The sequence below is a fragment of the Fukomys damarensis genome, unplaced genomic scaffold (genome assembly GCF_012274545.1).
Source record: "Fukomys damarensis isolate Sample0158 unplaced genomic scaffold, DMR_v1.0_HiC HiC_scaffold_23, whole genome shotgun sequence".
Taxonomy (NCBI): Eukaryota; Metazoa; Chordata; class Mammalia; order Rodentia; family Bathyergidae; genus Fukomys; species Fukomys damarensis.
Window position 1 is genome coordinate 15,283,579 of NW_022900935.1, and position 23,562 is coordinate 15,307,140.

The 23,562-nt window shown below is 45.9% G+C and overlaps 1 protein-coding gene across 2 annotated transcripts in view; it reads left to right on the plus strand.

Annotated features, from left to right (window-relative positions):
- Positions 1–87: 87 nt before the first annotated feature.
- The window catches only part of Bsdc1 (BSD domain containing 1), a 27,614-nt gene continuing 4,139 nt past the window's right edge, over positions 88–23,562 (plus strand). The window contains exons 1-9 of one of the 2 annotated variants that reach the window (XM_019207117.1): positions 88–191; positions 501–561; positions 6,530–6,646; positions 9,273–9,440; positions 12,391–12,445; positions 15,469–15,584; positions 15,964–16,032; positions 16,355–16,433; positions 17,359–17,838. In XM_019207117.1, the coding sequence (XP_019062662.1) occupies positions 88–191; positions 501–561; positions 6,530–6,646; positions 9,273–9,440; positions 12,391–12,445; positions 15,469–15,584; positions 15,964–16,032; positions 16,355–16,433; positions 17,359–17,838 (1,249 nt within the window). Of the gene's footprint in view, positions 236–500; positions 562–6,529; positions 6,647–9,272; positions 9,441–12,390; positions 12,446–15,468; positions 15,585–15,963; positions 16,033–16,354; positions 16,434–17,358; positions 17,839–23,562 lie in introns of both variants that reach the window. The other variant, XM_010621554.1, reaches the window with a different exon arrangement.

A 23,562-nucleotide genomic window follows, 5' to 3' on the forward strand; every position in this document is an offset into this window, starting at 1 on the left:
AACGATTGGACCGAGAGTTCAGAGGCGGAGTTTAAATGCGAACTCGGGATTGAGACTGGATAGAGCCCAAAGAGGCAGGGCCTAATGATGGAGCGGGGTGGGGATTGGGCTGAGGGTGGTGCTGGCGCAACTATTGGGCAGCGCACTTCGGGGCGGGGCTTGAGGGGGAGGGGCAGTCTCGGAAGTCAAAGGTCGGTAAATAGTGGTGATGTCAGGCAGGCAAGATGGCGGAAGGGTGAGCTCGTCATTCCGCTCCCAGGAGTTGGGGCCTGAATTCTCCCAGGGGTCGGGTGCTGGGCCACGGTCCCCAAGGGGAACTGGAAGTCAGTGTGGGCGTGGACAGAGCTGAAAGGGCAGAGTGGATTCGCAGTGTGAGGGGGTAGGGAAGCGGCTTGGGAAACCTCGGGCAGCGGGCCACATCCTAGGGGGAAACGGAGAGCTGACCATTGGGCGGGCAAGAGTCGCACTCCAGGGCCGGCAGATGTGTCTGTCTTCCACAGGGAGGACGTGGGATGGTGGCGGAGCTGGCTGCAGCAGAGCTACCAGGCAGTCAAAGAGAAGGTAAGCCGGGCCAGCGCCCTCTTCCCCCGGCCGGGCCCCACGACGCCTCATTGCAACCTGGTCCAACCTGCTCCGGCTTCTGCGTGCCCCAGGCCCCCCTGACGCTGACCTGGGCCCTACTTTTAGCCCTTTATAGCTACTGCAGGACGGACCCCTACGCAGACCAGTGTGATAATAGCAACAGTGAAACAACAGTTGTTTTAAAAGCTGAAACGACCCCATCCTAGGAATGCATAAGAAAAAGTAATTCCAGATCGGGAAATGGACAGCTTCCTTGTGAAATAAAGAACATTTGGCTGAGTGTGGTGCTGTGCCTGTAATCCCAGCACTCAGGAGGATGAGGCAGGATAATCGCTGCAAGTTCGAGGCCATCCTGGGCTACATAGGAGTCCAAGTCCATCCTGAACTGAATAGCAAGACCTTTTTTCTTGGTCATTTGGTACTTTTCTCTCTTTGCATCCCATCCTGGTCCCATCTGAACCACACTCAGTTCTTACTTGCCTAAAGTACGTAGAACAGATGACTCAGGTGGTACTACAGTGTGTCTTCCCCTCCTGCTTTTTCGTCTTCCCGTGTGCACACAAGTGCTTGTGCATACTCACAGAGAAGGGCACATATTCCCCACTCATCTGAGTCTGAACACTTCCTAGCATGCTTTTTCAGTCTAATTTGCTTCTCCCCTTCACTTCAGATGTCATCTTCATTTCCAGCATACAACTGCACATACTTTTTGAAATGTTGGAGTCAGTAAGCATGATCTTGTTCAATTCCTTTCCCACCCTAAAGCCACTACCTATAAACTTATCTGTAGTCACACTCAGCTTGTCTTACCGCTTGGCACATCTGTTGGGTGTTTTCAGCCCTTATCTTCCTGGACCTTTCTGCTATATTTGACACTAGCAAATGCTGTTTTTTTCTTGAAACTACTTTTGGCTTTTGTGACCTGATACCCTCTCAATTCTCCACATACTTCTCCAGACTTTACTAACTGTTCACGAGTTCCTCTTCCTGCTCCTTAAAAGTGGTATTCTGAGGTCTTCTTAGCACACTCCTCTCTCCACTCTTCAAAATCTTCGTGGGTGATCTCCTCCTCTGCAAGTTAAGGTGACTTCTAGTTTTTTTCCCTGAGCTTCGGTGTTTGAGGATAACTCCTGGTGGACAGCTATCCCAGGACACCCATGGAAACCTCAAATTTTCATGTCCAAAGTTATTATCACAATTTTTTCTGCAAACCTGTTCCTCCTTCAGTATTTTCTGTTAGGTGGCATCCCTGTGTGTATCCGGTCACTTAGTTTAGCAGCCACTGGGTCTTCTTTGATTCTTTTCCAGGCCTTAGTCAACTTTATGTACAAAATCCGCCTATTTACCTAGTATTTCTTGAACTGATCCTATCCTTTCTATCTTTACCAGCTTTGTCCTTATTCATATCCTTGTATTTTCCTTCCTGGATTATTGCAGCAGCCTTTTAACTGGTCTTCCTCTCTCTCTCAGTCTTGTCACCCTGGTACCCATTCTCCATGCCAGTCACTAGGATAATTTATAAAAATGAAAATCCCACCTGCTTTAAATCTTGGATTGCTTCTCATAGTGACCCCGGCAACTTCTCCGGTTTTATTGCTCACCATTTCTGCTTCACATTTCATGTTCTTCTGCACTAATACACTTCCTTAGCAAATTCCAATTTATTTTGGGGGGCTGAATCCAAATTTCCCTTCCTCAAATCTTCCCAACTTCTCCATAATATGCCAGTTACTGCTCTGCCCTTGCACATCAGCCTGTGTGAGTATTTACTCCAGTAGACTGTGGCCTTCTTGAGGGTAAGCACCATACCCGTCCACTCAGAGCTTACAGTCTATTGGGAAGACAATCGTTAGTTAAATAGTTGTGTAGATGGTCATGTAATTAAAATTGCCCTGAGACATGTATGTTCTGTGTCAGAGAATCACCAGTGAACAAAATAGTTATCTGTGTTCATGGAACTCCCAGTTTACCCAGGAAGACTGATACTGAGTGAGTAATGTAGAGTCTGGTGCATGACAAATGTTAAAGAACAAGTAAAGCGGGGAAACCTCTCTATGGAAATGACGTGAGAGCACAGACCTGAAGGATGAACGAGACTTAACCAGGTCAGAGGGTTCATTCAGTGTTCTTGCTTGCTTCTTTGTTCTGAAGAGTTGAAGTTTCTTCAGGGAGAGGGATAATGTGTTCCAACTACCTGACGTAGGGAAGACTCTAGGACATAGGAGAAATTTGAGGAAGGCCAGTTGGAGCTCAGTACAGGTGCGTAGTGGTGGGGAAGGCGAGTCCGCCTGAAGCAGTAGAACAGATGACTCAGGTGGTACTACAGTGTGTCTTCCCCTCCTGCTTTTTCGTCTTCCCGTGTGCACACAAGTGCTTGTGCATACTCACAGAGAAGGGCACATATTCCCCACTCATCTGAGTCTGAACACTTCCTAGCATGCTTTTTCAGTCTAATTTGCTTCTCCCCTTCACCTCAGATGTCTTCTTCATTTCCAGCATACAACTGCACATGCTTTTTGAAATGTTGGAGTCAGTAAGCATGATCTTGTTCAATTCCTTTCCCACCCTAAAGCCACTACCTATAAACTTATCTGTAGTCACACTCAGCTTGTCTTACCGCTTGGCACATCTGTTGGGTGTTTTCAGCCCTTATCTTCCTGGACCTTTCTGCTATATTTGACACTAGCAAATGCTGTTTTTTTCTTGAAACTACTTTTGGCTTTTGTGACCTGATACCCTCTCAATTCTCCACATACTTCTCCAGACTTTACTAACTGTTCACGAGTTCCTCTTCCTGCTCCTTAAAAGTGGTATTCTGAGGTCTTCTTAGCACACTCCTCTCTCCACTCTTCAAAATCTTCGTGGGTGATCTCCTCCTCTGCAAGTTAAGGTGACTTCTAGTTTTTTTCCCTGAGCTTCGGTGTTTGAGGATAACTCCTGGTGGACAGCTATCCCAGGACACCCATGGAAACCTCAAATTTTCATGTCCAAAGTTATTATCACAATTTTTTCTGCAAACCTGTTCCTCCTTCAGTATTTTCTGTTAGGTGGCATCCCTGTGTGTATCCGGTCACTTAGTTTAGCAGCCACTGGGTCTTCTTTGATTCTTTTCCAGGCCTTAGTCAACTTTATGTACAAAATCCGCCTATTTACCTAGTATTTCTTGAACTGATCCTATCCTTTCTATCTTTACCAGCTTTGTCCTTATTCATATCCTTATATTTTCCTTCCTGGATTATTGCAGCAGCCTTTTAACTGGTCTTCCTCTCTCTCTCTCAGTCTTGTCACCCTGGTACCCATTCTCCATGCCAGTCACTAGGATAATTTATAAAAATGAAAATCCCACCTGCTTTAAATCTTGGATTGCTTCTCATAGTGACCCCGGCAACTTCTCCGGTTTTATTGCTCACCATTTCTGCTTCACATTTCATGTTCTTCTGCACTAATACACTTCCTTAGCAAATTCCAATTTATTTTGGGGGGCTGAATCCAAATTTCCCTTCCTCAAATCTTCCCAACTTCTCCATAATATGCCAGTTACTGCTCTGCCCTTGCACATCAGCCTGTGTGAGTATTTACTCCAGTAGACTGTGGCCTTCTTTTTGGTAAGCACCATACCCGTCCACTCAGAGCTTACAGTCTATTGGGAAGACAATCGTTAGTTAAATAGTTGTGTAGATGGTCATGTAATTAAAATTGCCCTGAGACATGTATGTTCTGTGTCAGAGAATCACCAGTGAACAAAATAGTTATCTGTGTTCATGGAACTCCCAGTTTACCCAGGAAGACTGATACTGAGTGAGTAATGTAGAGTCTGGCGCATGACAAATGTTAAAGAACAAGTAAAGCGGGGAAACCTCTCTATGGAAATGACGTGAGAGCACAGACCTGAAGGATGAACGAGACTTAACCAGGTCAGAGGGTTCATTCAGTGTTCTTGCTTGCTTCTTTGTTCTGAAGAGTTGAAGTTTCTTCAGGGAGAGGGATAATGTGTTCCAACTACCTGACGTAGGGAAGACTCTAGGACATAGGAGAAATTTGAGGAAGGCCAGTTGGAGCTCAGTACAGGTGCGTAGTGGTGGGGAAGGCGAGTCCGCCTGAAGCTGGGTTTTATAGGCCATGGAAGGGGAAGTAAAGAGTCTGTACTTGCTCTTAGGGCAGTGTGTAAACACTGAAGAATGCAAAGCAGTGGACAGCTTGGTCAGCCCTGATCAGCAGCACCCAGAGTGTCACAAGGAAACTGTAGTAAAGGTGTCTGGTAGCTTCCATCTGGGAGGGGTCCAGGTGGAGAGCAGGTTGGCTGGACGCAGGTGGTGGGAATGCAGATGGACAGAATTAAGCTCCATGTCTGAGACCATGCGAGAAAAATAAATAAATACATTTTTGTCTCCATCCCAAATGCAGGCATCTGGAGTCTGATGTAGAGGTGAATGAATCCTGTCCCCCTCCCCTAAGAAGCCTCTAGCTTATGCATGAAACTGTCACAGACTTCCTAGGCTAATGAAAGTAGATAGAAAACCCACCAGAACAGTCAAAACGTGCTTTAAAATTCCAGGTGACTGAACTCTTGTGGCATAAAAGAGCTTATAGGGTGGGGTGAGCACAAAGATGGCCCAGGAAGGCATTCTAGAGATAGCAAGTATGCTGTAAGCAAAGCAAAATATAGAAGGCCAGGGCTGGAGATTTAGCTCAGTGATGCTGCTGCGTGCCTCGCAAGCGCAAATATATATATGCATATATTTTTATATATGTATATATTATTTATATATTATCTATTTGTATATTTTATATGTGTATATACATACATATATGTATGTGCGTGAGCACACACACACACACACACACACACACACACACACACACACACGGCTGTAAGGGCCTGCACTGTCAAGGTGGTTCTGAGCACAGGCTGAGAAGCAAATTGGTTCAACAGAGCAAATATCAATTCAGCCCAAAGGAACTTTATGGGTGACTAGAACTCACGAATGGTGGGGCTAAGAAGGTCTGGGGGAGAATCTGCCCCTTTTTTTTTTTTTTTTTGAGACAGGGTCTCACTATGTAGTTGAGACTGACCTGGAACTCACTATGTAGTCCAGGCTGGTCTCGAACTCACAGCGATCCTCCTGCCTCAGCTTCCCAAGTGCTGGGATTACAGGCGTGCACCACCAAGCCCAGATGCCCCTCCTTTTTTTTATTAAAAAAAAAATCACATACCTTTTGTCAAATTATTTGATTGGTTCTTTTTGTTTGGTTGATTGGTTGGTTTTGTGGGGTTTTGTCTTGTTTTGTTTATTTTTAGTGGTTTTTTTGTTGTTTTTTTTTTAAGACAGTCTCACTGTGTGGTCCAGGCTGATCTAGAACTCATTGTGTAGCCTAGGCTGACCTCAAACTCAAACGTGATGATCCTTGTGCTGGGATTTCAGGCATGTGTCACCATGGCCCTGTCTTATTTGAAATTTGAAACAAGTATGACTTAGAGCATATCAAGCAACTTATCAAGTCTGTTTTGTTTTCAGGCTGTAAGTATCCCTGAGAATCACTCACCTAGTCTACCTCCCACCTTTTATAAGGAGAAAACTAGGCACTAGATGAGACTCACTCATGGCCACATAGCTGTGAGTGCCTGGGCTGAGGAGCTGGAATTCCCCTGTGCTTGCTGCTGTCCGATAATCCCAGATCGTGGAATTGGGACACCTAAACATTGTCACCAAGCCCAGGCTCCTGTGTATAGACTCACTCATGGCCACATAGCTGTGAGTCCCTGGGCTGCGGAGCTGGAATTCCCCTGTGCTTGCTGCTGTCCCGATAATCCCAGATCGTGGAATTGGGACACCTAAACATTGTCACCAAGCCCAGGCTCCTGTGTCTCTTGAGAGATCTGTATGTCTGCTGCTACAGAAACACAGGTGACAAACTGGCTGTGGTAACCTTCTCTGTCTTCCCGCAGTCCTCCGAAGCTTTGGAGTTCATGAAGCGGGACCTGACAGAGTTTACCCAGGTGGTACAGCATGACACAGCGTGTACCATCGCAGCCACAGCCAGCGTGGTCAAGGAGAAGCTGACCGTGAGTACTCGCACCTCCACGACTGCCTCTGCCTCGCAGCCTGACCTGCCCTGGGACCCTGGGGGGACTCAAAGCAAACTCTTTGTTATGTGACTGGGGAAATATGCATTGTTTTTTCCTCCCATTTCAAAAGAATTGTTTGTGAAGCATACACATGTAAATGTTAAACACTCATTGGTTTTCCTACTTCTGAATTCTTTTAGCAAATTTTTCCAGTAGCAAAGTCATTCATTGTAGAAAATACAGCTAAGCAAAAGAAAAGAGAAAGTAAAGACAAGACTAACCTGGATACACCCATAGTTCTCTGATCCAGAGATGACTGTTGTTACTCTTTTGGGGCTATCTCCCTACATACCATTTCTTCTTTAAAAGTGGGATCAACTGGAAACTATATTTTTTAACCTACTTTTTTACTTGATCATTATAATCCTTATTCTGCAAATGATGTTCAAATGGTATTAATTCTATTACGTGGATTTAACTAGTTCCCACTTTCCTGTTTCAGTTTTTCTAGTATAGTACACAGAGCTACAATGAGCATTCTCTGCTAAATTTTTGCATTTTGTCTCTCTTTTTTTTAGGTCTTACTAGGTTCTCCAAACTGGCCTTGAATTTATGATCCTCTTACCTCAGTAGCTAAGATTATAGGCATGCATCACCACACGCAGCAAGAAAGTATTCTTATTTATTTTAGCCATGCTGGTTTTGTGGAAATTTATATTTTCGTTGTCCCTCTTCTTATTAGTCAAACATGTACAATAAAATCCTCTTTTGAGATAGAAATTAGATTATTGAGTCAGTGTAAAATGTGAAAGATACGGATGGTCAAAGATATCTTCACATATCTCTTAATTTTCCAGTGGAGTATACCTGCTTTTGTTTTTGTTTTTGTTTTTCAGTATACCTGTTTTTATATTAGGTTTCTGTTAGCATTGGGACAGATTATAGTTTCTCCATTTGATCACCAGCTGAATGACTCACCTTGAGATTAGAGGCCATGTTATGAAAAACAAGTTTTGAGCTGGGCACAGTGAGATGTGTCTGTAATACCAGCTACTCAGGAGGCTCAGGCATATCTCTTGAGCCCAGGAATTGAACACTAGTCTGGGCAACATAAACAATGCCCTGATTCCAAAAAAAAAAGGAAAGAAGATTAATAAAGAAGTCAGACAAGCAGGCAAGTAAGTCTGGAGGGTTTTCCTAGCAAACTTATTTTATTGAATCCTTTTATAAAATACTGTCTGTTTGCATGAATTATGAATAGGAGCCATGCCAAACTGCTGTAAGTCTAGCCGGTAGCAGAGGTACCACTTATTCATTTATCTCTTTGTTTCATTCAGTGTGATTGGATAGCTGTAGCATTATGTGCTATGCACTATGACAGGTTCTAGATTTAAAATACCTGGGCAGCTTAATAAAGAGTGAGTATTTTGGGCCCGGGATTTAGCTCAGTGGTTCTGGTGCCTGCTTCGCAAGCACAAGGGTCCGAGTTCGATCCCCAGTACGAAAAAAAGAAAGAGTTAAGTATTTCAGTTTTCACAAGGTTGTTGGACTGTGACCTGCCTCCTGGAGGGCATTCTGACCTGTATGGCTCAAGGTTGCTGTCACACCTGCCCTTTCCAGGAGGTCCATGTGCTGACCCTTGACTAGTTTCTCAGTCCCAGGCAAGGCAAGACTATCTGTTCTTATTCTACCCATATTTCCCAACCTTTTGTACAAAATATTCTATTTCCTGAACAATGACGATAGAATTGTAATGTTACAGTTTTGCTACTTACTAGGTTTTTGCTGTGTTCCAGGTATTATCCATGCCTTTTAGTTTTCAGAGTAATCCTAGAGTGTAGATTTATCTGCACTTTACAAATCAAGATACTGAGACACAGAGAGGCTTTATGTCCCAAACCAACTAAATATTACATGTGGGATTCAATTCCATGTCCTGCTCCAAAGCTAGTACTTTTTCCAACACTGCCTGCCCACAGGCCCTGCTGAAATGTCTATGATATGGTCCATTTGCTCTTGCTTTTTTTTTTGACAGTCTCACTATGTAGTCCAGGCTAGTTTCAAACTCACTATGTAACCCAGGCTGTCCTTGAACCCATGGCAGTCCGCCTTCCTCAGCCTCCTGTATCCTGGGATTACTGGCGTATACCACTATACCCAGTTTACTCTTGCCACTTTTGGGGGTGAGGGAGTTGATACAGGGTCTCGCTGTGTAGTTGGGCTGGCCTTTGAATTCACTGTGTAGCCTAGCCTGGCCTCAAACTCATGGCAGTCCTCCTGCCTCAGCCTCCTGAGTACTGAGATTACAGGCATGTACCACATGCCTGGTTTACCACTTTTTAATCAGCCTGATTGGCCTTGACATTTTGGTGAAACAGTCAGGAATCTGCTCTGATCTCTACGGGCCTCCCACCCTGTTCTGAATCCCCAGCTGGTAGAGAAAGGGCCTTGGCTGCTTTCCTCCTTCAGCCCTGTGATGAGGTGAAAGATCTGTGAACATTTCCTTGGTCCTCACACATAGTACACCCTTTCCCTGGTGCTCCCCACCTGCTCCAAATCTGCCCCCATTTTCTAGATTTCAGCCTGTTCCTGGGCACTTGCTTCTCTCTCATTCTCTCTGCAGACCGAAGGCTCCTCAGGGGCAACAGAAAAAGTGAAGAAGGGATTGTCGGACTTCCTCGGGGTAATCTCAGATACCTTTGCTCCCTCGCCGGACAAAACCATCGACTGTGATGTAATCACCCTGATGGGTACACCCTCCGGCACGGCCGAGCCCTATGATGGCACTAAGGTGAATATTCACCAGCAGCCTCCAGTACTGATGCTGAGCTTTAGCTTTCAATTTCTACTCACAACAGCAACACACGTTCAGGCGAAACAAATACTGTATGTCTGAGCCCATAATCCTGTCATCCGAAGACAAACCTGATTCCCTGTTGATATATAACTTTCTATTTGTTTGGGTTTTTTTTTTTTTGCAAATATAGGTAAAGATGATTTGCGTCTTTTTTTTTTTTTTTCTTTAGCTCACACATGATAGGCAGTACTCTACCACTGAGATACATCACTAGACATTTTTGGTGTTTTTGGTTGTTTCTTTGAGGTACTAGGGATTCAACCCAGAGGCACTCGGCTCCTAAGCCACATTCCCAGCCCTTTTAAAAAATTTTGAAAATTTTGAGACAGGGTCTTACCAAGTTGCTAAGTTGTCCAAGTTGGCCTTGAACTTGAGATCCTCCTGCCTCAGCCTCAAAAATAGCTAGGATTACAGGGGTTTTTCTTTTAAACAAAATAACCACTTTATAAATGCAACTTTGTAATATGCTTTTTAAAAATGTACAACCATTAGTCTCTTTCCTAATCACCATCACTTTTAATGTCTTTAAGTCTTACAAGTGAGTATAACATTATTCATTTATTTCCTTAGTGTTACACATGTGGATTCCTTTCAGCTTTCAACTTTATTTTATTTTTAAAATTTTATTTACTTATTTATTTTTGCACAGGAGATCGAACTCAGAACCTTGTGCTTGTGAGGCAGGCAGTGGAACCACTGAGTTAAATCCCCGGCCCTAGCTTCCAGCTTTATAAGCACATTGTGGAGAGCATTTTGGAGGCATCATTTTCTCCATATCTCAGTTAGACTAATTTCCAAGCCAGGTGCAGTGGTCCCAGTGGAGGATAAAGCAAAAGGATCACAAGTGCAAGGCCAACCTTGGCAACACAGTAAGACCCTAATCTCAAAAAAGATTAATGTCCATTACGAATAAACACATAGACAGAAAGGGAGTCTTCAGAGCAGTTAAATCAACAACCCCCATGGTGTATTTGTTCCGTGTTTTAGTCTTTCATCAACGCTTCTCTCTCATGGATTTTTTTCTCCTAAATTCTCAGTGTGCTGTCATGTCATTTGGACCTTCTTTGTAGCATTTGATCATATTGAATTTCTACTCATACTGATTTTTTGTGCCTGTTTTTAGCACTAGCCTTAGTTCCACCACCGAGTGAACTTGTGGAATTGCAGTAATTACTAAATAAGATTTTAAATTATAACAACTCATCACCAAAACCATTTGCTGAAATTCTGATCCGATAGACCCAGTGTCTTCATGTGATGGGGGAGAGTGGAAGTTTCTGTTTATCCACTGACGTTTGCCTGTCTGTGGCCCTAGTGGGAGCACTATTTATGATTTACTTAGCAGACAGGCTACAAAATTAAGGTGGTTTTTTGTTTCTTTTTCCGTTTTGTTTTTGTTTTGGTGGTGGTACTGCTGCGGTTATAAATGCTGGCCTTGTGCGTGGTAAGCACCATACTGCTAAGCTATACCTGTACCCCAAGAAATCTTTGTGTGTTTGTGATACTGAAGATTGAAACCAGGGTCTTCACATTGAGCTACATGTCCAGCCTTATTTATTTGCTTATTTATTTTTGAGACGGAGTCTTGCTGAGTTGCCCAGGCTGGGCTATAATTTGCAATCCTCATGCCTCAGCCTCCTAGAGTGCTGAAATTACAGGTGTGTGCCATCACACCCAGCTAAGAAATGTTGATGAATAGTTTTAATTTGGGTGTAGTTACATTATTTAACAATTTTTCAAGGCCGGGCATAGTGATGCATGCCTTTACTCCCAGCACTGGGGAGGCTGAGGCAGGAGGATCGCTGGGAGTTTGAGACCAGCCTGGGCTACATAGTGAGTTCCAGGTCAGTCTCAACTACACAGTGAGACCCTGTCTCAAAAAAACAACAACAAAAAAACCACAATTTTTCCCTGGTGTTAGTTTTTCTTATCTTGCTGAGACAAAATACCTGATACCCAAAGTTAAAAGGGGAGAGGTTTAGAGCCAGGAATTTAGCTCAGTGGTGCTGCCACCTGACTCACAAGCAAAAGCTTCTGAGTTTGATTCCCCGTACCAAAAGGAAAAAAAAAGAGAGAGAGGTTTATATAGCTCACACTTTGTAGAGGTTTCATTCCATAGTCTGCTGGCTCCAATTCAGGGATGGCAAACAGGAGAAACCACATGGCATGCACAAGGTGCAAAGGCAACAAAAGAGGCCTTCACAAGGACCGGGGATTTAGCTCAGTGGTTCCGCCGCCTGCCTCACAAGCACAAGGTCCCCAAGTTCGATCCCCGGTACCAAAAAAAAAAAAAAAAAAAGGAAAGTTTGGGCCAGGGATTTAGCTCAATGGTTCTGCTACACACCTTGCAAGCATGAGGTCCTGAGTTCGATCCCTGGTACCACAAAAAAGGCCTTCACTGAGTCTGTGTGCCTCTTTTATCCCATCCAGACTACCAAGATTAGGGCACTGCCAGCCTAATCACACACTGGTTTAGTAATCACTCACTCTTAACCCCAGCATCACACTTTCCAGATTCAGCTAGCTCTGAAAAAGAAAGTCCTGCCTCATATGCATGAGGCTTTGAGGGGACATCTAAACACAAGCCATAATACTACTAAAACTAAATTTTATTAATATATTTGTCGTTGACATTTCTCAAATTTCACATAAACTTTAGAAACATTTTATACATATAATAATTTTAGCCTGCTTATACTATATTTTCTTACTTCCCAGGGGGTGGCTTACTAGGAGCCGCAGTTTTGGACTAAGCACAGCCCCAATGCTTGTTAAGTGCCTTTTGTGTTTGGTAGCTAGCAGGGAAGAAGCTGGGTTGTAGTACTCTGCAAAGAAGTGCTGTGTATCCCGGCACCCCAAAATCTCTTGTCTCTCTTGTTCACAGGCTCGCCTTTACAGCCTGCAGTCAGACCCAGCAACCTACTGCAACGAACCTGATGGTGAGGGACTCCTGAGGGTGGTCTGTGGGGCAGTTAGACTAAGTAGACGTGGGTATGGGTCCTCTTTGTCTCAGGTAGCAGAGGCCAAAGACCCCTGTGGACAGGGACTGACTAGTGGACAACTTAGTATGTCTGGGATGGGTTGGTGGTCACTTTCCTTCCTGAGCCCTAGCTGGCTTCACCCCAGCTCCTCTGCTCCCACTTGCTCAGCCTCCTTCCCAGCCCCCCACCCTGCCTCCCTTCCCATCATCCCCTGTTCACTCAGCCACTGCCACACATCAAGTGCCTTATCAGAACTAAGGACCAGAAATGAGTCAGGCTCTCCATCTGACCCAGCCCTCCAGGACAAGGCTGTTAGGGAGGAGAACCAGCAGACAGAATAAAGCAGACAGTAGAGAGGGGAGTCAAATGACTGCTTCTGCTAAAATACACGCAGAGGAGTAAATACCCAGCCTGAGAAGCCCAGGAAGTGATACTTGAATTGAGGTGTTATTGTTTCTGTTTTGTACCAGGAATCAAACTCAGGGCCTCAAGTTTGCCAGTAGACGCTGTGCTGATAAGCTACATTCTTGGTCCTGAATTGAGGTTTTAAGGATGAGTTAGAAGAAAACTAGTTTTTCTGGGTATGGTGACGCACGCCTGTAATCCCAGCACTTGGGAGGCAGAGGTAGGAGGATCACTGTGAGTTTGAGACCAGCCTGGGCTACATATTGAGTTCCAGGTCAGTCTAAACTACATAGTAAGACCCTGTCTCAAAAAAATAAAATAAAAAATAAGCTAGTTTTTTGTTTTGTTTTGTTTTATTTTGGTACAGAGGATTCAACTCTGGACCTTGCACTTGCAAGGAGGTAGCAGAACCACTGAGCTAAATCCCTGGCCCAGAAGTAAACTAATTTTACTTTTAGAAGTATAAGAAGATCAAGAAAAAGTAATAGCATATTTGAAAGTCCAGAAAGAACAAGAACCCCTAGATTTTTGGTGACACTGAGTTAAATAGTATGTGTGTTGGTGTAAAGGCAGCCAAAGCACTGATGTGAGCCAGCCAGCTTATAGTGGCTTTGTATGCCAGACTAAGCATTGAATTTTGTCCTAAAAAGCTCACACTAGTGGTTCTAGACCTTTTTAGTAACAGGAATCTTTAAAGACCTGTTGAAACAAGCCTCCTCTCCACAATTTTTTTGGGGGTACCAGGGGTTGAACTTGAGACCTTGCACTTGTGAGGCAGGCCACAGAACCACTGAGCTAAATCCCCAGCCCATCCACAAAATTTTGTGTGCACAGCGGCATTCTTTGACCCTTTGAAGATCATCTGTGGATCCTAGTTTAAAAAGCCCCTTTTCCAGGGATTTAGCTCAATGGTGCTTTGCCTTCCTTGCATGTGCAAGGTCCTGAGTTTGATCCCTGGTATTAAAACAACAAAAAGCCATTGCATAGCTGAGCATGGTGGTGCATACCTATAATCCCAGCACTCAGGAGGCTGAGGCAGGGGGGGTCGCAGCAAGTTCAAGGCCAGCCTGGGCTACCTACTGAGACCCTGTCTCAAAAAAAAAAAAAAATGAAGCCCTCCCATAGAGAACTACTGAAGGGTTTTGAGGCCTAAGATAATCAGATTTTGCATTTTGTAAAGCAGCCCTTGCAGTGTTATGACAGATGAAGGAGAGAAACAAACAGGAAGACTAATTCAGAGATTTAGTAAGACTCCCCATGTCAAAGGTAAGGCCAGGGCCAGGGATTTAGTTCAGTGGTTCCACCGCCTTTCGATCCCCAGTACCACAAAAAAAAAAAAAAGAAAGAAAAAGGTAAGGCCCGAGCCTAGGAAGAGGCAGGTGAAATGAAGAGTAGGGAGTGCAAAGAAACACTGAGGAAGTGAGATCAGAGCAAGTAGAGTGGGCGTGGTGGCACACACGTATAATTCCATTACTTGGGAGGCTGAGGCAGGAAGATCACCAAGAATTAAAGGCCAGGCTGGACTACATAGTGAGACCTGTCTCAAAAATTACCAAGTAGAGGCTAGGGATTAAGCTCAGTGGCACAGTGAGGTCCTGAGTTCAATCCCCAGTAACAGAACAAAAAGGCAGGGCATGGTGGCGCACGCCTATAATCCCAGAGCTCGGGAGGCTGAGGCAGGAGGATCGCTGTGAGTTCAAGACCAGCCTGCGTTACATAGTGAGCTCCAGGTCAGTCTCAACTACATAGTGAGACCCTGTGTCAAAAAAAATGAGTAGATAAGGGAGAAGTCTAGGATGGCCACTGGTTTCCAGTGGATAACTGTGTGGAGAGAAAAATGAGCACATGCTGTATTTGCACCGAACCTGTGGCCCTGGAAGGGTTTGGGATACAGAGAGAGACACAGGAATGGTCAGAGGAGGAGGGGATTTAAACATGTGGCTTAATGTGGATTATCTTGGGAGAAAATAGAAAGCAAGAAGAGGTAAGGAAAGGAAAGGGCTGGGGATTTAGTTCAGCAGCACGGCCCTTGCCTTGCAAATGCAAGGTCCTAAGTTTGATACCTTGTACCCACCCCAAAAAAAGAAATGGCAAACTAGGAACCCATGAAGATTCAGGTGGAACAACCAGAAAAGTGGAAGGAAGAGAAAAAAGAACAAAAGCCAAGGGAAGAGGGCTTCTCGAGGAAGGCAGTGGCTTGCACTGAGAAATGGTAGCACAGTCACAGGGTAGACAGAGCCGCAGCCACTGGCCCTGGCAAGGTGGGTCCAGTGGTGATCTGAGAGTACCTGTTTGTGGGGAGGAGGGCTCTGCAGCCAAGTGCAGTGGGCTAAAATGCCAGCAGGGACATGGGGAGGTGGAGACGACTATTCTTTCTGGAGAGCATGTAGGTTCTCCACCATGACCTCAGTAGGACCATCCACCCCTTTACCCTACCTGACCTTCCCACCCTGGGCCAAACGACTTTGGAAAACTCACGTGCTTCATTGTCCAAGTCCAGGCTCAGGTACATTCTGTGGGTCCATTGTTCTTCTCCAGACCCGGGGAACTGACCGTCAGCATCTGTTCCTCTGCAGGGCCCCTGGAATTATTTGATGCCTGGCTTTCCGAGTTCTGCTTGGAGGAGAAGAAGGGGGAGATCTCAGAGCTTCTTTTAGACAGCCCCTCCATCCGGGCCCTTTACACCAAGATGGTGAGGGCCCAGCCGGCAGGACCTCAGCTGGCTCCAGACTTGAGGTGTCAGGAGGTGGGTGGGACGTGTGCAGGGGGAGACCCTAAAGAGCCAGACCTGCCATGCCCTGAGCCAAGAATCGGATGGAAGAGGCTGATTTGCATTCAGAGAATGGTGAGAAATGAAGGGTCCACAAAGCTGAATGGGAGTTCTTTTCTTCCTCTTTGGCCAAGGTAGGTCTGGCTGAAACTGAGATGGGGGCAGAAGGGCTCTCACAGACCCTGCACAGCTACACCTCCTGTGTCTGAAACCTAGAATGGCTGGGAGGGGACCAGTGAGAGTGAGGACACAGACCCCATCCGATACTTGCAAATTCTCACCTCTACTTTCCCTCTTCCAGGTTCCAGCAGCTGTTTCCCATTCAGAATTCTGGCATCGGTATTTCTATAAAGTCCATCAGCTAGAACAGGTATGTTAATTTCGTCCAGAGAGGTCCCTGCTCAGACCTGGTAGAAACAGGCTGGATCCCCTCCCCGCCATGGTAGGGATTGAACCCAGGGCCTGTGAAGACAGGGTCTGCTAAGCTGTTAAGCTACCTGGGGTGGTCTTAAACTTGCTGTACTCCTGCCTCAGCCTCCCAGAGTGCTGGGATTACAGGCACGTACCACCCTATGCAAGGCAGGCATGGACTTTGTTGAGGCAGAAGAGGGAGACAGAGTGTCAAGAGTTCAGGACCAACGTCTGGGAGAAGGTGCCCTGACTGCTCCTGATTGTTGCTCTCCTATCCTCAGGAGCAGGCCCGGAGAGATGCCCTGAAGCAGCGGGCAGAACAGAGCCTCTCAGAAGAGCCTGGCTGGGAGGAGGAAGAAGGTAAGAGGTGTTGAAATGTGATGAGCAAATGACAGGCCTATCTGTGGGGCTCTTAGAGGCCGGGAGAGCTTTGTCGCCCCATCGAAGAGGAGAGAATGAGCACAGCGTAAGTACTTGGCATAGGTTGTGCTGATGAGATGTCAAGTGAAACAAGGCTGGTGGAACCCCCGGAGCAGATGGCCCTTCCAGCAATGGACCAGTTGCTTCACACTTCCTGGGGAGCATATTGAAAATCCAGATTCCCTTTTTCCCATTCTAAATAAGACTCTAAGAATGTAGCCAAAGGTGGTTGTTTTTTTTTTGTTTTGTTTTGTTTTGATACCGGGGATTGAACTCGGGACCACATGCTTGTGAGGCAGGCAGCAGCACCACTGAGCTAAATCCCTGGCCCTCAAAGGTGTATTTTTAACAATCCCCCTGGGTCATGCTGACGCCAGGCAAGGTTTGAGAATTCCTGGGTTGGGGTGGGAGTTGAGCTTCCTCTACCTTGGAGGTCAGCTTAGAGCAGCACGTTGGAGCCACTCCAGTGATGTAATGCTAAAACTTTTATTAAAGTTCAATTGTCCGCCTAGGTGACACTGAGAGCTTCACATATATATGTAGTCCTTACCATACCTCCGTTATCTCTCTTTTACAGCTGAGGCAGGTAAGTTAAAAGTGAAATAGCTTGCCCAGCCATACTCTAGAATGCAATAGGGTTAGTCCTGAACCCAAAACTGACCCACTTTCAAAGTGGCAGTCTAATCTCTTTTCATTTTGGGTGGTATTGCTGACCTCCAGGGCCCTGTGCCTAGGCGGGACTTTGACTAGCTCAGAGTGACTGCAGGAGATCCCTGAAGGGGCCAGGTGAGGGATGTGAGCTCCAAAGTTGTCTTGGGGTTGGCCAGGATGCACTGCCCTCTTTCCCCCACATCTCTCTCTACAGAGGAACTTGTGGGCATTTCACCCACATCTCCAAAAGAGGCGAAGGTTCCTGTGACCAAAACTTCCACATCCCCTGAGGGAGGACCTGGCCGCCACAACCCTTGTGAAGAGACACCAGTGCCTGCAGTTGAGCCCCCAGCAGAGGTGACTCCTTCGGAGAGCAGCGAGAGCATCTCCCTCGTGACGCAGATTGCCAACCTTGCCACCGTACCTGAGGCACCAGTGGTGCCCAAAGACCTATCTCAAAAGCTGCTGGAGGCATCTTTGGAGGAACAGGGCCTGGCCTCGGATGAAGGCGAGACTGGACCTCCACCTCCAGTTCCCTCCAAGTCCCTAACCCCTGCTGGCCGCCCTAGTGGCCCAGAACCCAGGCCTCCAGCCAGAGTAGAGACTCTGAGGGAGGAGGTACCCACAGACTTAAGGGTGTTTGAGCTGAACTCAGACAGTGGAAAGTCTACACCCTCCAACAATGGCAAGAAAGGTAAGCTGGAGCCCCAAGACCAGAGGGTTGTGCAGGGCAGGAGTTGCCTATTTACAAGGCAGTTGAATCTCCTTGTTTCTTGCTACAATCCTAGGAGATTTCTCACATTTGTGATATGGAGGAGGAATACAGTTGCTATATATTTTTTATTCCCATATTTCATCAAGTCTAACATACACGTGTTTTCTCAAAGAAGAATGCATCTTAAAATTGCTGCGGTCTTTAGAGTCAACAAAATCGCATTTATACTAGGTTCCATATTGAATGTTATATGGCATTTTGTCCTCATTTTACAGGTGAAAAAAATGAAGCCCTAAAATGTTAAGTAACTTGCTCAACTTAACATGGCCAGGAAGTGTCAAGTCCAGATTCTGACCTAACACTCAGGTCTGTCTAGCAGGCCATGCCCTTGGGTGCCACACTGTGAGGATTTCTGTCTGTCTGAACAGTGCAGCCTTGTCCTCACTAGGCATCCCTGTAATGTTAATGTCAAGGGGTCTTCTCCCCTGTGAAACCTTAGAAAAGTCATTCAGTTTCCCTAAGCCTTCGTTATTATTATGAAATACGCACACAAACCTTAGTTTAAAGAAGAATGAAATGAAAACCCATGAACTTAGGATGACCCAGCTTCTGTAATAGAGCTTCAGTGTCTTATCTGTACATGGAGTTTTAGGCTCGAGACTATGTTTATGTCAAAGAGCAACCTCTTTAACTCTAGGAATTAAGGGAGAAGGATAGCCCTGGCGTCAGCTTTTTTCCACTTCCCAAATCCCACTCCAGAGCTTGCTAGTTGTCAGCGAGACCCCACCCCACCCCTTGCACATACTTGTGCTGCCATTGCTGACACGCAGTACCAGTCACAGCCACAAAGCTTGTCCAGATGTGAGGCCCGGCCTGCTGTATAGATAGTGAGGGACTGTTTGCTGCAGTGGATAGGAAGTGGCCCCACTCAAGCCTTTCTGAAGAACCTGGCTAGGAGGAGGAAGAGCTGCAGCAGGGTCTCCAGTCTCCCATCATAGTGCTTTCCTCCTGCCTGATTCAGTAAGGTCATCCATTGAACCTACTCCTGCTGTTTATGAGAACCCGAGGGGGTGGGGACAGAAGCTCTAGTCTTTGTGATGAAGCATAAAAGCAGCACGGAACAGAAGAATTCAAAGAGAAGGAACCACTGAGCACCAGCAGGTGTTGCACCAAGGAGATACAGGAGACTCAGAGAGTTTGGGGCAGGCATGAGGACTGGTAGTCCAGGTTGATGGGGTACATCTAAGGGGTAATGGCCAAATCCCACTCAGGAGAGGGAGGTACAAGAAAGGCAGGCAAAGCCAGGTATGGTGGCACACACCTGTAATCTGAGCACGTGTGAGGCTGGGACAGGTGGATCACCATGAGTTTGAGGCCAGTCTGAACTATATAGCGAGACCCTGTCTCAAAAAAACAACAAAAAGGTCAGATGGATTGGCTCAGAAAGAGTTTAAGTAACACCTTCAGCTAGAATCAGAAGGTTGGGCTTGAGGCCATAAAGCAGCAGAGCACAGAGGCTAAAGGGCAGGCTCTGGGTTATAATTCTGGATTCAGATCCCAACTTTGCTCATAAGCCATGTGACTTCAAAAAAGCTCCTGATCTGTAAGCCTCTGCTTACTCCTCTAAAAATTGGTGGTAACTTTCATGTAGGATCTCAGTCAGGGAAGAAATTTGAGTAGAGCCCTGCTTTGGAGAGATTGTAAGATGGAACATTCTCTGAGCATTTTCTGTGTCTAGATCTATGCATATATCTCAGTCCTCACGAAAGCCTAAAGGGATCGGTGCTGATGTCCCCGTTTTTCTATTGTTAAGGAACTGAGATCAGTCACCCACCCAATAAATATATAGAATAGTCCTGTTAAAGAATTGCAGAGTAGGTGGTGATTCTGACAGATGTAGGGGGTTTCTAGATGACAGGTACCGGGGTCTACTTGAGAAAAAGATGGTCACGGATTTGAGGTGAGACCAGTCAGCCGTGTTGTACTTTGGCCTAGCCACATTAAGTTTCTTGTGTGCAGGCTCAGAGCAGGTTTAACTAGAGTTCAAGACTAGCCAGCTAATAGCATTGGAAGAAAAGAAGAAAATCCAAGTATATGCCAGAAATGATGAGAGTGGTGGCTCATAGAGTCTTGGCTAGGCAAAGAAAGGAATGAAAAATAGTGAAACAGAAGGTTTAAAAGTGTAAGTTCCATTGGGAACTATATATTTGATCTGTAAAGAAGGTGATCAGCTGTGGTTGAAGGCTGGATGAAGCTGAGATTATAAGGGAGGTATGGAGGAAGCTCCTAACCACTCTGCTGTGCTGCCCTGATGCACTGGGGCATGTGAAAGGTGGGCCTGGGATTGCAGAAGATGCCCCCAAATAACTGTACGCAGTTAGATGGGGAAGCCAGGGACTTGGGCTAGCTCGGAACAGTGAGAACACAGTATAAAGAATAACTCTTAGGAGGATTGATTTCTATTCCCTCTTATACCCACAACCTAGGATGATATGAACTTGTCCTCTAGGTCCCATGGTGTCTCTTGGGGTGGCCACAGGCGGTCCCTGTCATTATAGCGTTTCTCCCCCTTGAATTTTGTCCCAGAACCTGACTGATCTAAGAGACTGGACTCATCCTGCTCAGCTTCTCTCAGTAAAAGCAGTGGAGGGGAATGTGGGGCAGGCCTGTGGCTGATGAGGCCTTAGTTGAAGGCCCCACTTCACCAGTGATTGTGGGATCTGAAAACTACTTTTGTCTCCATTTGTTGACTAGGGAAGCAGAGAGCCAATCAAACAGTAAAATGAGCTGTGAGTGACAGTGCTTTGAAGTTAGTAATCACCTGAAAACGATACAGAAAGCAGACTCCATCATGAAGTCTTAAGTTGTGTAATCAAGTCTCTGTCACATGCACAGGGTAACAGAGATCTTAGTATGCTCTGCCTGTGACAGGACGAGGTGGTGGGAGGAGGCTAATGTAAGGAGCGCCCAGATTTCCCTCTGTCTGCTGTTGAAGTTTGTGTGTATGTGTGTGTGAAACTGGGACTGTTGATACCCACTTCAGAGGGGGGACGTGAAATGCTCCAGGAACGTTAACTCATACTCGTTGTTTGTGGAAAGGTCTACCCTAGCATTCAATCCTGAAAGAGTTTCGAGTCCTAGTGGTTAGGCAAGTGCTGGCAAACTTACGGCACAGGAGCCTCAGCGGGCTGTTTTTTGTCATTGAAGCTCTAAAAGGTTTGCCATCACTGGGTTAGGGGAAACTGGCTACGGGGCTATAGCTGCAACCTGTGACTGAGGAATCAGCCAGAGGTCTAGCTTCTGACTCACAGGAAGCTGTACTGCCAGCAAATTGAGTGCCGCCACCCCCCACCCCCGAGAACAGGAAGACTTACATGCAAGCCCAGAAGATCTTGGTCTTGGTCACAGATCTCAGTGACTTGGTATGGGACCATGTAGAAAATTACTTAGATCGGCCAGGCGTGGTGGCACACGCCTGTAATCCCAGCATTCAGGAAGCTGAGCCAGGAGGATCAGCTGGAATTTGAGGCTGGCCTGTGTTACATAGCAAGACACTTGTCTCAAAAAAACAAAGAAATGAGACAGGCCTTTAGGAGAAACATGGCTCCATTTGTTAAATATCCACTAGGTGTGCATGTATGTAACTGGTACTTCACACTCACACTTCTAAGGTCATTTTCTCAACTGGCAGGCCCAAGTCTCCACAGAATCACCCACAAACCTGTTTATAAAGTAGAAGCCAGGGCCACCAGGTAGACCTCTTGAAATTCAACAGGGTTGTGGGGGAGGTTAGGAATCTGCATTCTAATATGCCTCTCCAGTGGTTCTTTTCAAAGAGGCTGGTTTTATTTTTATTGTATAAATAGCCAGAAACCAAGAATCATTTGCCTAAGACTATAGTAGGAAAGGTATAGATGCAACTCAGGTCTTCCTGTCTTCAGAGACCATATTCTTACCACAGTGCTTGTGGCAGGAAGACAGTGCAAGATGCCTTGTGAGGAATGTAGGCCGAGCAACTTTGCAATGTGCTGCCTTGTGTGTGTGTGTGATGCTAGGTATCAAATCCAGGGCTTCACACAGAGCTACATCCCCAGACCTTTAATTTTTTATTTTGAGGCAGGTTCTCACTGTGTTGCTCCAGTTGGGTTTGAACTTGTGATACTCCTGCCTCAGCCTCCCAGATTTCCTGTATTATAAGCCATCTCCACACCCAGCTGCAGTTTGCTTCTTACTGATGACTTTCGTTTGTGTTTTTAATATTGCCTATAAGAAGTCATATCTAAATAGAAATGTTTAGAACTGTGGTGGTCACACTATATAGCTGGCATTAGAATCACCTAGAACGGGCCAGGGATTTAGCTTAGTGGTGCTGTCCCTTGCCTCTCAAGCGGAAGGTCCTGAGTTCAATCCCTGGTACCAAAAAAAAGAATCACCTAGAGCAGGAGTTGGTGTGGGGCCAGACCACACACAGTAGACTTCTTGGGCCACATGGTCTCTGTGACAGTACTGAGCCCCGCTGTTGCTGCACAAGGGTAGCCACAGTCACATGTAAACAAGGGGACATGGCTGTGTTCCAAAGTTCTAATCCCAGAAAGGTAGTAGGCTGGATTTGATCCACAGGCCGTAGTTTGCCAACCACTATTTTAAAGAAAGGGTCTGTGAATATTTATTGGGTGCCACTTGAGGTCCTAAGTTCAATCCCCAATACAGAAAAAAAATTAGGGTTGCCAAGTCCATGACCTAGGCACTAGGAGTGCATAAGAAAACAAATCAGGGGCCAGGGATTTAGCTCATTGGCACCATGCCTGCCTCACAAGCTAAGGGTCCTGAGATTGGTCCCCAGTACTAAAAAAGAAAATAAATCAAAGGTCCTGCCCTTGGGGAGCTCATAATCTAGTCCCTTTGTTTTTAGACAATGAGCATACTTGCTGGGTGCAGTGGCACACACCTGTAATCCCAGCACTCAGGCAGAAGCAGGAGGATCACAGTGAGTTTGAGGCCAGCCTGAACTACATAGCAAGACCCTATCTCAAAAAAACAAATAAGCATAGTAAATCTGATGAAGTGTGTTAAAATGACAAATATGATGAATAAAAGAGCAGAGTAAAAGGGGGAATTGGGATTAAAAATAGAGTGCTCCAGGCTGGGGATTTAGCTGAGTGCTTCCGCAAGTGCAAGGACCAAGTTCAATCCCCAGTACCAAAAAAAAAATAGATTGCTCAGGGGCTGGGGATTTGGCTCAATGATTCTGCCACCTGCCTTGTAAGAGCAAGGGCCTGAGTTTGATCCCCAGCACCAATCAATCAATAAAATAAAATAGACTGCTCAGGTAGGGCCACACAAATAAGGTGAGATCTGCCCAGAAGTACACAGAGGGTCCGGTACGTGGCCCTGAGGATAACTGAGGAAGGGTTCCCAGGACGGAACTGCTAGCCAAGGTGGATGTGTCTGGTAACTCAGGAGGAGCCAGGTCAGTGCAGGTGGAATGAGATGAGGAGGAAGAGGTTCCTTGTTGCTTCTGGTAGATTTCTGTGGCTTCCTGCAGCTGTCTGGGCCAGAATGCTCCACTCTCTTTTTTTGTGTGTGAGGCTGAAAATTGAACCTAGGGTCTCTTACAAGTAGGGCAAAGTGCTCTACCACTCAGCTACCTCCCCAGCCCTTTGGGGTTTTTTTTGGTTTGGTTTTTTTTTTTTTTTTTTTTTT